Below are 13,761 nucleotides of genomic sequence, written 5' to 3'. Positions count from 1 at the left end.
GAGCTGGAGGCCCCGCCCTCAGCCTACCTTCATTGTGAAGGTCCCCGAGGGGCTCTGTCCATGCCGGCTGGATGACGTCCCGGCGGTACACCACATGTGTCCTCCCGCTGGCCTCCATCTCCTGCTGCCCCCATTCCAGGGGCTCAATGAAGTAGTCGGTGCTGTCTGTGCGGATGAGGCCCGCCTGTACCGCGGACACGGCGAGTGGGAGCCAAGAGGGGAGAGAGAAGAGGCGTGAACACACGGCAGTGCGGGTGAGAGTGACCCCGTGAGCACAGGCTCTTCCTGGAGGGGCCCGGGGAGCCCTGGGGTGCAGCAGGGGAGGGGGTGTCCGAAGAGGGAGGTTCATGTAACATTTCATTTAAACAAAGGCTCCCAGTGCTTACGGGGCGGGGGGGTGTCACTGCCACAATGACTATGCACACACATCACAGCACCACCTCCCACCTCAAAGCCAGACCACTGTCCCATAGACTTGCCTTTCCCTACATGCAGACGGGAGGGGAAAATCCTATCAGTAAAGGTTAATTACCCCTAAGCTGGGCACCAGTCCCCCAGCTCAGTACAAAGCGCTATTATTTCAGATTCAAAGCACATGTGCACACACGCCAGGAAGGGCAGCTCTCATTTGCTGACAATAAATGAGCTGGGACAGTGCCCCAGGAGTATATGCTCTGTTTTTAATCAAAGAATTTACCTGCATCAAAATGGTCCCTTTAAAAAAAAAAAAATCAAACGTTGGCCTTGGGGAAAAAAAAACACATAACCTTGGCCAAACCCAGCCAATGTGTCATTAGGCCCCGATGAAGGCAATAGTCACCAGGACCAATGAAACACACAAGGCGATGTGTGTGAGTATCCCCATCGCTGCGCGGGCCCCCACCCCACCGGGGCCCCACGCTCGCGTCAGCTCTATAAGCCGTAAGGGACACCCACCACGGGCCTGGAAAATAGTAGGCAATGCTTCATAAATATATACTTGTTGAATTCCTTCACTCATTTGGCAAAGACCGATGGAGTGCCTGCTACCTACCACTACTGGGCCAGACACTGGGAATATAGCTGTGAACACAAAGCAGGGGATGCAGGAACCACTCTGATAAATCTAGTGGATCTTCCTACTTGAATAGGAGCTACCTCTTTTGAAAACAGCCACTACTCTGCATAGCTAAATTCCTCCGGTTTTCCCACCCCAGCCCGTTTTGCGATTGCTCCTTAGGGAACCCCTCCAAGGCTTCCTCCACACACACCACCCAGCCTCCCAGCGGGGGCCCCCTTCTTCCCGTCCCTTCCAGCTACGTCTGTTCATCAAACTGCAAACACCATTTTGGATCAACACTGAGACAGCGAGCATCTGCGCCCATCAGGAGGCCAAAAAAAAAGTGTCCTAGGGGAGACATAGAGGCATTACTGGAATAAGTTTGGGGCTTCCCAAGGTAACCATTTTATCATGATATCTAATTGCCTGCGAAAGCTCTAGACTGCCTATGAAATGTCAACGTCAAACTCTATTAGCACACATTCTTTCATTTAAAGCACGTTCCCTTTTGCACCTGCCATGCTCCCAGTGCAGGGAGAGACAGATAAATTAGACCCAGCCTTTGGCTGTAAGCAGCTCAGTCTCTAGAGGGAGAGGCCCATTGAGAAGCAGAGGGTGGCCAAATTGCTGTCCTTGGCAGGTGTACTTGACGGACAGGTTTCCATCAGGCTCTTGGTTGCAAAGGGCAGAAATTCAACTTGAACCCTCTGGGACCCAAGGAGAGTACGTTGGCCTTCTGACAAGACATAGCAGGTGCAGCCCTGGCAGTGAGGGGCCTCATGCCCCGTCTGCATCAGCTTCATTCTCCAGACAAGGCTATGTTCTTGCAGGCACATCTCTGCCCTGACGTCAGAGGCAAGGAGACTTTCCTCCCACAGGTCAGTGGGGAACAGCCCATGGGAGACGGCGGTCAGTCCATTCTGAGTCACACGTCACCCTGAGGCTGGCAGTGCCCACTAGACCCCATGGCCAGTGGAAGGGTTATCCCTGCATCAGAAGGAAGGAGAAACAGTTGGGGTGGCAAAAGACACTCACCTGAGCTGGAAAGGGCACAAGGGGCAGGGGACCTGGACACAGGTGTGGAAGCGGGAGGGCAGCGTGGGGCTGGGGAGGCATTCAGGCTCATAGGCAGAGGCTAAGCCAAACCTGCATGAGTGATGCCAACTCAAGGGGCCTCTGTGTGAGTGATGCCAACTCAAGGCCCCTCCCCCACCCCAAGGAAGCCCTGCTTCCAGGTATACAGGGCTGACGGATGGGAACACCCAGGGCATTCCCCCCAAAGCTACTGCAGCTTGGCTGCCACAGGGGCTCATGAGATTCTCCGCCAAGCCCCACACCCATCCATCCCACCCCACCTTTGATACCCCCGTCTGATACCCAAAGGTGCTCTTCCCACCCCGGTGCAGCTACCCTGGACCAAGCAAAGCAAAAGACCCTCATGGCGCAAATCAGACAACCCGCACTTCATCCAGACTGAACTCATGCACACCCGGGCTCACTGAGGGCTGTGGCCACACTGTCTCTGCCCATCACAGCTCTGGAAGCAGCCCGTCAGAGAAGACTTCTCCAGGCCAGCCAGTGGGGAGCTGGGGAGGGTGCTCCATTCAACTACACCCACACACTAGGCCACTTCACCACGGCCTCCCCATTCTGGAACAAGGAGGATTCCTCAAAATCTGGCATTCTCTGCCTCATCGCCCACTGAGGCACTGTAGCTGCCAGACCTCAGAGCCTCAGATGAGGGATGCAGATTCCAGAAGGATGCACACAGCACAGACTGGGCGGCACTGCTTTCCAGCTCCCCCCTCCCTTTCAAGATTGTTATGCTGCCCCCGTCTGAGGCTTCAATTCTCTGATAACATCCCCAGCTAGGGGCCCTCTGACATTTGATTGGATGCCTCTAGTGACAGAGAGCTCCCTATTCTGTGTAGGGCCACTGCTAATGCTTTACTGAGCTGAAACACACTTCCCTACACACTGCCCTCTAGGAAGAGTCTTACTATCACTGATATTAATAACAGTATCTGCAGAGTTCCCGTCATGGCACAGCGGAAACGAATCCAACTAGTATCCATGAGAATGCTTGTTCGATCCCTGGCCTCACTCAGTGGGTTAAGGATCGATCTGGTGTTGTTGCAAGCTATGGTGTAGGTCACAGATGTGGCTCAGATCCGGGATTGCTGTGGCTCTGGCATAGGCTGGCAGCTGTAACTTCAATCAGACCTCTAGCCTAGGAACCTCCATATTCTGTGGGTGCAGCCCTAAAAAGCAAAATAATAACAACAGTATCTGCCACTTACATTTACTTATCTTACTTTATCTTTACAACCCCATGAGGTAGACACTGATGTTAGACCCATCTTAGAGAGGCGCAAACAGAGGTTCAGAATGGTTAAGTAACCTGTCCAAAGTCAGCCAGCAAGTAAGCCACAGCACTAGAATAAGATTCCAGTTCTGTGTTGGGGTTAAACCACCAGGCTATACCACCTCAGGCCCTCCGTGGGCCCTGCTCCTGGCCTAGGGGGCCTATGTGGAGCAAGGAAACGCTCTCACAGTCCCTGCTGCAAATCCTTGGGCCTCTGGTCTGGTCTGAATTTGAAGAGCAAGCAGAATGTTCACTTCCCACCTCTGGGCAAGACGCTTCCATGGAAGCCAGGCCACCAGCCATCTCTGCTGTGAGGATGGGGAGAAACTTCAGCACGAGGCCCTAAGAGGAGCAGACCCCTCCCACTGCCCAGGTGACCCTGCCCCCAGCCTGAAAGGATTCCTACACCATCCTTGTCACACCCTCAGCTTTCCTGGGCCAGACTGGAAGCCTAAGGCATCTCCCCAGGGAAGAGTTAAAAGAACCCCTACTTCCCCATCCCAGTTAACTGTTTAGGGCAAAAAGCTGAGCCCCATCCATAGCAACCTGAGAAACAAATGTCAAATGTCTTTGGATGGATCTCACCATCCCCCCATCCCTGACCCCGGGATCAGGGCAGAACCCCCCCCCAAGTGATCATCTTCATCCACTTTGGGCATCATGCCAGGGCCTTGACAGGCAGTTGTGGTCCAGGTCTGGGCTCCCTCGTGGCCTCTGAGGCCCTCCTCAGAGGTGGGAAGGCAGGCCCAGGCACCAGATCAGGACGCAGCCCTCGGTTTCCCTGCCTGCACCAGGAGAGGTCTGGCCCATGCTCCCATCCAGCGCTGCCCTGGCCAGGAAACCAGGCACCGCTCAGGGCAGACAGACTGGCAACGGGAACCTTCTGGCTCTCCGCCTCCTCGCCAAATTACACTCGTCTCTCAATTTACGAGATGTTTACGTTTCTAAAAAGTGGTGGCTAATTTTAAAGCACTAAAAATCAAATTTCTGTAAGAAATCAAGAAAGCAGGAAAAACGAAGTTCTGCTAGAATGGAAAATATATGTCAGCCATATCTGTTTTCGCCCAAACTTAATCTTCTGGAAACAGTAAATAAGTAGGAAATATACACTAGAAAGATTCGTCATGCGATAAAAACAACAAACAATCCTGATTATATCCAGTTGAGCCGTATACTATACAGGGTCTCAGGCAATTTCTCCAAATGGAGGCCCTCCTATAGGCAAGCCTGGCCCCCTTGGCCCTGCTCTAGACTCTTTAATTCCGCTGCTTCTAAAGACCCTTTCCTGGAAGGTGTGTGGCTGATGGAGGTGGGGGGCTGTCTGAATTTTCCAATGTGGCTGTGACATTGTTTTGGTTGCAAAAGTGACATCTTTTGCTGAATCTTCCTCCAGAGGCCTCCAGGCCATGCTCACTGTTTTCCAGTCCAGCTTCCCCTCAGGAGAAACTTCCAAGTCCAGAGTGTAATTCCAGGGCACCTGAAGGAGACCAGGTGATGACCGGGTAGGTGGGTACTGGCGTAGAAGTCACCTGTATCCTGCCATGGGTCAGAGCTGAGGAGTTCAGTTGGTCACTAGCAGCTGTCTATCATCAGGATGAAGTTCCACATATTTAGCAGGTAATTGAAGCCATATTATTTTGAAATTAGTATGTATATGTGCATGTGTACATATAAACATGTTTATTCTAAAACTGCAGGTACTTGCATGTAAACTGGGAGGCAGCGAGGGTCCAACGAGCCAACAAACAGATCTGCAGGCTTGGTACAGGAAGAGACCCCCAAGGACTGGAACATGTCCTTGGATGGCACAGAAGTCCAGACTTGGGCAAGGGCAGTGGTCCATCTGTGCTGAGTCAGGTACAGAGACAATACGCAAGGACCCAGCCAGGGTCCAGGCAGGGCAGGTGGCTTAGCTCTGAGAGGACAACTGCAGGCCCTCTGGGAAAGGGGCATTCTGAGCCCCCTTGCTGAGCCCTCAGATTGGCCGACCTTTGTCAAATGCCCAGAAGGAGCACCCATCTCAAGAGGAAGGCTCCAGTGGAGCCAGCTGAGGTGTAGACCAGGTCTCTCCTTCCTTCTTCATCCAAGGTGGGCCAAGGTGGGACCACCCCAGACAGAAAAGTAGAGCAGACCATCCATCCATCCCACCACCTCCCAAGGAGAGTGCATTCTGGGGCCGAAACTTGTTCTAGAAATTCCATTATGAGGGTTTTTACTGCCAGTTGTGCTGTCTCAGGTTCTAGGCTTCCAGCAAATTCAGCTTGAAACTGTTCCACTGGAGGAAACAAAAGAAAACCCAGCAAGTGGAGGCTGGGCCAATGGCATAGGCCTGGGAGTGGCATGAGCATCAGAAACAATTTCCACCAGGTTCACCCCGACCCCGCCACCTGCTTCCGTTCCCAGCCACTCCCACGCACGCCCCCTCCCGAGACCGCATCCCTGCTACAAGTACCTCAGAAAACCTCGACTGCAGGCATCTCCTTCTCTCCTATCACCATCTGCTCACCTGACTCGAGCCCGCTAGCTCCAGCTGCTGCTAAACATCCAGCCCCCCGACATGTGAGCCCACGATTCTATCATGGTCAATCTCTCCTCCAAGGCCTCACCTCCCTTCTCACCACTTTGGACTTCTTGATCCAGATGCACAATAATCCTTTAACTCTCTCCTGCCTTTCCCTCCATCCCACTGTCCCTGAGAAGTTTCTGCCCTGGTTCAACCCCAGCAGCCTCCCACTCCATGTCTGCCACCGATGGAGAAAACACACACGGTGCCCACTGGTCTCACGTGAGGTCCATGGTCACAGCTCTCACGTGAGCACGACACTGGCGGGGGATTCTGCAGCACTGCCCTGTTACATCTGTGACCCGGTTTTCCCAGGGGCTTAGATGTCTAACACTGTCCCCACCCCTACCCTCTCCTGTTTTCAAGGAGAAAACAGACACCAACAGGCAGGCTCTCCCTGCCACCATATGAACTCCCACAGCTGTACCCTGTGCTCAAGACCACCTTCCTCTCACCTCCTCCAGACTTAACTCCTGCAACGAGCATCCCTCTTTCTACCGGCACCAGCACCACCCCGGTCCTGGACCATTCTCATAGTGCATCTGAGGATCCCCCATCTGTGAAAGGCCCTCCCGGCCCCGGCCAGCTAATCCCTCCACAATGGAAAGAGCTGTCCACACTCACTGCCTGCACCTCCATGGCTTGTGCCTCTCCTCTATCCACCCCACAGGGGCTTCTAGAACCATTTCCTGGAAACTGCTCTCATCACGGTCACCCGTGATCTCATGTGGCCAGAGCCAGGAGGCACTTCTTTGTCCTGATCTCATTCAGCTCCTCCAGCCACACACATGCTCCCTGGAGACTGCCCCTGATCTCATGGCTTTAAAAACCATGTATTGCAGATAACCCTCCTCGTCTCAGCCAATGACACATTTTTTCCCAGTTGCTTAAGCCAAAAATCGAGTAGAGCAGTGGGCCGACAGATTTGGTTTTTCCAAGCTCTCCCATCTCCCCAAGTCAGTTCAACTGAAAGATGCACCCAGCATAACCTCCAGCCCCTCCAAGGGATCATCCCGAGCCACTGTCTCTGATTCACAAATGTGAGGGGGGCCAGCCCCACTCCACACACTCCCTATACCCTAGGACCATCTTTTCTTCCCTCAATATGTCCTTATGTCTTTATGAACCATCTCGTATATGCCCGGCTTGATGTTGGGGCTGGGGATGTAAAAAAGATGTGAGGAGTTCCCTTCGCAGTGCAGTGGCTAACGAATCTGACTAGGAACCATGAGGTTGCAGGTTCGATCCCTGGCCTTGCTCAGTGGGTTGAGGATCCAGCATCACCGTGAGCTGTGGTGTAGGTTGCAGACATGGCTCGGATCCCGCATTGCTGAAGCTCTGGTGTAGGCTGATGGCTACAGCTCCGATTAGACCCCTGGCCCAGGAACCTCCATACGCTTCAGGAGTAGCCCTAGAAAAGGCAAAAAAAGATGAGAAAAAAAAAATATATATATATATGACCAGCCTCTGCTCTCCTGATGGGTGACTTGTATCCAGTATATATAAAGAACTCTTACTGCTCAACCACAAAAAGACAACCCAACTTAAAAACAGGGAAAGGATCTGAGTAAACATTTCTCCAAGGAAGATATACAAATGGCCAATACACACATGAAAGGATGCCCAACATCATTAGTCATTAGGGAAATGCAAATCAAACCCACAATGTGATACCCCTCACACCCATGAGGATGGCTAGAGTCGAAAAGTCAGATACTAACAAGTGTTGACAAGGATGTGGAGAAACTAGAACCCTCATGCACGGCTGGTGGGAATGTAAAATGATCCAGCCACTTTGGAAAACCATCCGGCAGTTCCACAAAATATTAAACAGTTTCCCTGTGACCCAGCAATTACATTTGCTGGTATATACTCAAGAGAAAGGAAAACAAATGTCAACACAAAAACCTTTACACAAATGTTCACTGCAGTCTGACTCCCAGTAGCCACATGGAGACAACCCAAACGCCCATCAGCAGATGAACAGATAAACAAAACATGGAGTATCTGTATAATGGGATGTTATTCAGCCATTAAAAAAAGAATGAAACTCTGAAAAAAACTGACAACATAGATGTATCTTGAAAACATTATGCTAAGTAAAGACAGTCACAAAAGCCCACATGTTACATGATTCTAGTCATACGAAAATCTAGAATAGGGGAATCTCTAGAGATAGAAAATAGATTAGCGGTTGCCAGGGGCTGGAGTCATGGATGGGGGAATGGACACAATAGCTAAAGGACACAGAGCTGCTGCTTTGTTTGTTTGCTTTTACTTTTTTGACTGTATATGGCAGTTCCCGGGTCAGGAGCAACACAGGTGGGGCAACACAGGATCCTTAGCCCACTGTGCCAGGCCAGGGAGAGAACCCCTGCTACTGCAGAGACAACGCCAGATCCTTAACCTGCTGTGCCACAGCAAGAACTCCTTTTTGAGATAGTGAAAATGTTATAAAATTGAACATGGCGATAATCACACAACTCTGCAGATCATAAAAATCCATTGAACTGGATACTCTTTTTGTTTTTTGTTTTTTAGGGCCACACCTGCAGCATATGGAAGTTCCCAGGCTAGGGGTCAAATTAGAGCTGCAGCTGCCGGCCTATAGCACAGCCACAGCAATGCCAGATCCTTAACCCCTAAGTGAGGTCAGGGATCGAACCTGTATCCTCATGGATACTAGTTGGGTTCTTAACCCCATGAGCCACAACAGAAACTCCTAATTGTACACTTTAAATGGGTGACTTGCACGGTATATGAATTGTCTCTCAATAAAGCTCTTAAAAAGATGACACACATACAGGGAGGTAAGAAACAGGCACAGAGGTGACACATGCACGGAAACAAGAGACACACAGGCACCCAGATAACACACAAAGGGCTGACCCACACACAGAGTCTCGCACACACAGGCAGAAACACACATGCCCGAGGCCCACAGGCTGCCGGCTACCACAGAAGCGTGAGTCAGCACGGCCGGGATGAAAGCCTGTGGACGCTGAGATTCCACTTAATTCAAACCTGATGTGGAAGCCACAAGCCACAGGAGCGCTGCTGGAGGCGGGGCTGCCAGGGCCTGGGCCCAAGCCAAGACGAGTCTGAAAGCTGATTCATGCCGAGCTGCATCTTTGGGGACAGGCGGGAGGAAGGAGCCTCGGAAGATGGAGCTGAGAACGGCCAGGCTTGTCCTCAAAGGGTAACACACACACACACATCCCCCCCACACACAGGGAGCATCACAACTCCCAGAACAGCCTGAGGCTCGGGGGCGGGGGGGGGGGGAAGACCAGGGAGTAGAGAGCCTCTGCCAGCTGGAGGCAGTTATCTGATGACCCACTCCCTCACTCGGCCTACTTCCCAGGGTCGTGACCTCTGCAGGCCCCACACCCTGGGAGGTGCTGGGTAAAAGGTTACTGAGATCTTGCTGGGCCCAGTCCATCTGCAGCAAGGGCTCCCCTCAGGAGAGAAGCAACGTGGCGGGGGTGCTGGGTAAATGCACAGACCCTAGAGGCAGAATCCCTGAGTCCTGCCACTCTCAAACCATGTCATCTTGGGCGAGTTACCTAACATGCCTGTGCTTCTGCATTTTAAGAGTACTGACCTGATGGGTTGCGCTGAGAAACATACACAGAGTTCCTAGAGTCTGAGCTGTTAGCATGGACCATCTGTGTTCGTCTTTGCTGCCATGATTACCACAACCATCATTCAAAGTGTCCTGGGGGTCCCAGTGGCTCATGAAAGGAATCCACAGGTTCAGGACCGGAAGCAACATGCTGAAACCATGGGATGGTTCGTCCCTAACTCGTGGCTCCACTGCAGCCTGGTTTGGATGTGCTCAGATCCCCTATCGTTACACAGGAAGAAATCTCTGAGAAAAAAAATACCAGTGGTTGAGCATCCTTAAGGGGAACCTACCAAGAAGAAGAGTCTGGTTCTCAGTAATTGTAATGGTGAGAAGGAAACAGACAGATAAAAGGTTGGTGGAAATGCATCACCTGGGTGCAAAAGTGTAGGCAATTTTCTTCTCTTTAGTGTTTTTTAACTTTTATCTTTTTTTTTAGGCCCGCACCTGTGGCATATGGAAGTTCTCAGGCTAGGGGATCAAATTGGAGCTGCAGCTACTGGCCTACACCACAGCAATGCCAGATCCAAGCCGCGTCTGCAACCTACACCACAGCTCACAGCAATGCGGAATCCTGGACCCACTGAGCAAGGCCAGGGATCGAACCCGTAGCCTTAGGGAAACTAGTTGGATTCATTTCCGCTGTGCCACAATGGGGACGCCCTAACTTTTGTGATTCCCCTATCTGAAAGGGAAAGTGGATTCTGCAGCCAATGTCTGCCTGCTACAATGAGCAAGTAAAAACTATGTAACAATTATTTAAAAACAAAGTTTAGGAGTTCCCACTGAGGTGCAGCTGGTTAAGGATCCAGCATTGCCCTAGCTGTGGCATAGGTCGCAGATGCAGTTTGGACTCAATCCTGGCCCAGGAACTTCCATATGCCAACGGTGCAGCCAATACATACATACATACATACCTAGTTTAAGAAAAGAAAACAAACCCCACAGAACTCTCCAGTTGTCCAACCTCCCTGCAAAGTGATGCAGAGGCTACATCTGGGAGTGAAACACCATCCAAGCCCTAGGCCCTCCCAGCCGGGGGATGCTCTCCAAGCCTTCGTTTCCACGTCTGAAACCAAAGGGTTACTGGAGGAATGAATGACGCCACAAAGGGGAAATGCCCCCTCCTGAGGCCCAGGCCATAACAGGCAGGTGGCCTTTTCCTTTCCTTCCTTCTACTTGGCTCTCCTGGTCCCCTCACTTTCCCATCAAACACAAAGTGGACCTCTCCAGGAGGCTAGTCATGGGTCTTACCCCAGATGCCCATTAGAATCACATGGGGAATTTGTACAAAGACTGCCCCCCCCCACACACACCCTAAGCTAATGAATAACATCGGGGGTGGAGGCACTTGGGGAGGAGGGCAGGGTGAGCATCAGCAGGGTCTCGAAGTTGCCCAGGTGATTCTAATGTGCAGCCAGGGCTGGGAAATCCCTGGTCTCAACTCTGGAATCTTCCAGATGGTGGCAGGGTACTAAATAGGATGTTTAAGTGATCACCTATGCTTCCCAAAGAGAGAGGGAGCCATATGGGGTGTGCCCCAGGGTTAGTTCATCCAAATGCAGGAAATGGGCAAGAAATTCACAGAGGGGGTGGGAGGACAAGGAGTGCCCACCCTGACTGAGGGGGGACGGGGAAAGGGAGTCCAGACAGCCAGGTTACTGCACATTTCTCACACCGTGAGCATCCCTTCGGGGGCTCAGTATGACCAAGGATCACCTGGACCAAGTGTGGTTTGTGCCTTAGGTGCTGTCTTAGAACCTAACCAACACCACCACTCCCCACCTCAAGGTGCCAGTGCGTGAACAGTAATTCCCCAAAATTCCCCTGAGCTGGGTGGGTCCAGGAGGAGGGGAGGGAGGCTGTGATCTACTGGGCAGCCAGTCAGTGATGTCACAGCCCTCCCAGTGGGGAGCCCACAGTGCCAAGTGAGGACAATTAGTAATGGTACCTCTGTGATGATGTGACAGTGATGAAAGTGGTGACTGATTCTGTCCTCTGGCCCAGTGGAGAACAGAGTTGCTTAGATCTTCTTGCAATTCTTCTTCCAGCTTGGCAGATGTTCTTAAAGGAAGGTTGCTTGCTTTCAGTGACACCCCTTCCCCCTCCCCCAGGGGCAGGGGTCCTGGCCCAGGGGCGGGGCAGGCAGGGCAGGGCCTCACATTGCAGGTGCTCAGAGACTCCCTTACTGCTGCAAACCCCCACCCCAGAGCCCAGCCGAGTCAAGGGCAGACTTTGCCAGGCTGACAGCCATCACCATTTTCCATTCCCCCTGCCCAGGAGCGACGTGGCTCTAAGGCTTCCCCTCTATCACCACCACAGCCCACCAAGTTTGGGCCGGGAGTTCAGCCTGGCCCCCTGCTTGGCCCACAGTCCTGGCAACAGTGGAGGCTTCAAGACAAGGAGACAGGAAGCAGCCCTCAAAAGCCAGGAGGCAGTGTGGCTGCCAGGCCTTGAGCTGGGGAGCAGATCCCATCAAGGGCCTGCAGGTCAGAAGCGAGAGGGTAGGGGTTAGCTCCAGGCAAAAGGGGAAGCCAGTCTTACCTACAGCTGAGGACTGGCCCCCAGCAGGTCACTTGTCCCAGCCAGGCCTCCCGTCTGATCCACCTTTACATCAGCCTGCCCCAGAGGGCCCCACAGAAGGCAGTTCAGGGAGTTCCTGCTGTGGCTTCAGCGGGTTAAGAACCCAGCTAGTATCCATGAGGACATGGGTCAATCCCTGGCCTCACTCAGTGGGTTAAGGATCTGGCGTTGAGGCAAACCGCGGCATAGGTTGCATGTGCAGCTCAAATCTGGCATTGCTGTGGCTGTGGCGTAGGCCAGCAGCTGGAGCTCCAATTTGACTCCTAGCCTGGGAACTTCCATATCTTGCAGGTGTGGCCCTAAAAAGCAAAAAAGAAGAAGAAGAAGAAGACGGCAGGTCAGCACGGGAGAATGGAAAGATGAGTGGACCTAGATGCCTAAACTCCTGTGCCAGCCCATGTCTAACCCCAGGGGCTCCTGACAACACCGACCCCTCCAGGCATCACGGCCTTCCTCTGCCTAATGGGGACAAATGGACAAGACATGTTATCTGGAAAGCACCATCAAATGAGGCACATTACTGTCCTTGATCCTGTCTGAGGCCCAGCTCCATTAGCATGTTTTCAGGATTTATTAGAATGACATTTCACTAACACTTGTCTTGCTAACCCCTGTCCGTTACTAGTGGCTCAAATGCCCACATCCCAGCCACTCACCAGGCTCCCCACTCACTCTACATGTCCACATCCATCCCTGCGATTGACCTGTCCTAAACGTCAGTCTGTATACTACTCAGCAGTTCATTCATTCATCAGATAATTACTAGCAGACCCTGGTCTGGGTGCAGGGGATGCAGCCAGAAATCCCTCCTCATCTGGAGCCAACCTCCCCCCGAGGAGTAAGACAGGTGATCCATACAGAAGACTATGGCATACCAGATGGAGAAAAATGAAGCAAGGCGAGAACTGGAGGTCAAAGTTTTAGCTAAGGAGTCAGGGAAGGTGTCAACAAGAAGGTGACACTGGTGCACAAGCCTGAGAGAGATGAGGGGCAGGCCTGTACAGTGTCTGGGGTGGAGGACAGGCAGGAGGGATGGGGGGGGCTGTGGAGGGAGGACAGGGGAGTCACGGCAGCCCCCGAGGAGGAAGATGACTGCCCAGGGCCTGCTTGGCTTCCCCGGAGGACAATCACAGGAAGCCTTGGCTCGAGCAAGGCTGCTCTGGCCGCTGTTGGTGAAGAGAGGCAGGAAAGAGGGAAGCAGAGAGGTAAGGAGGGAGGCCACTACCACCACCCCCTGACCACCCGCCACCTGTTATTCTTGTCAAGCCCTGTGTGTCTCCCTTTCGGGATTATTAGCAACAAAAATCCCTCCACCGCAGCTACATGGGGCCTGTTCTGTACCTGGAGCCACACCTGTCCATGGGGGTCTCCGCGCCTCTCTGTCTCGGCAGGATGCCCTCTGGCCTAGCTCAAATGTCACCCTATTGTCACCCCTTCTCCACATGCCCAGTGGCTCCCTGTGGCGCTCTATCCCCACCTGATCTGTCTCTCTTCCAGACATGAGCTGCAGGTGGACGAGGACTGATCCACAACATAGGGCAGACTCCAGAACAAAACCACCCTCAGCAAACATCCTTGGGGCCAAG

At 52.6% G+C, this 13,761-nt stretch overlaps 1 protein-coding gene across 1 annotated transcript in view; it reads right to left on the bottom strand.

Moving 5' to 3' along the window:
- Window positions 1-13,761, bottom strand: part of ADAMTS14 (ADAM metallopeptidase with thrombospondin type 1 motif 14) — a 92,100-nt gene that overhangs the window by 65,303 nt on the left and 13,036 nt on the right. Inside the window, 1 exon segment of the mRNA XM_013990433.2 lies at window positions 28-184. Coding sequence (XP_013845887.2) covers window positions 28-184 — 157 coding nt within the window.

Source organism: Sus scrofa, chromosome 14 (assembly GCF_000003025.6).
Source record: "Sus scrofa isolate TJ Tabasco breed Duroc chromosome 14, Sscrofa11.1, whole genome shotgun sequence".
Lineage (NCBI taxonomy): Eukaryota > Metazoa > Chordata > Mammalia > Artiodactyla > Suidae > Sus > Sus scrofa.
Note: the sequence above shows the minus strand (reverse complement) of the source record. Positions and strands in the feature narration are given on the sequence as shown.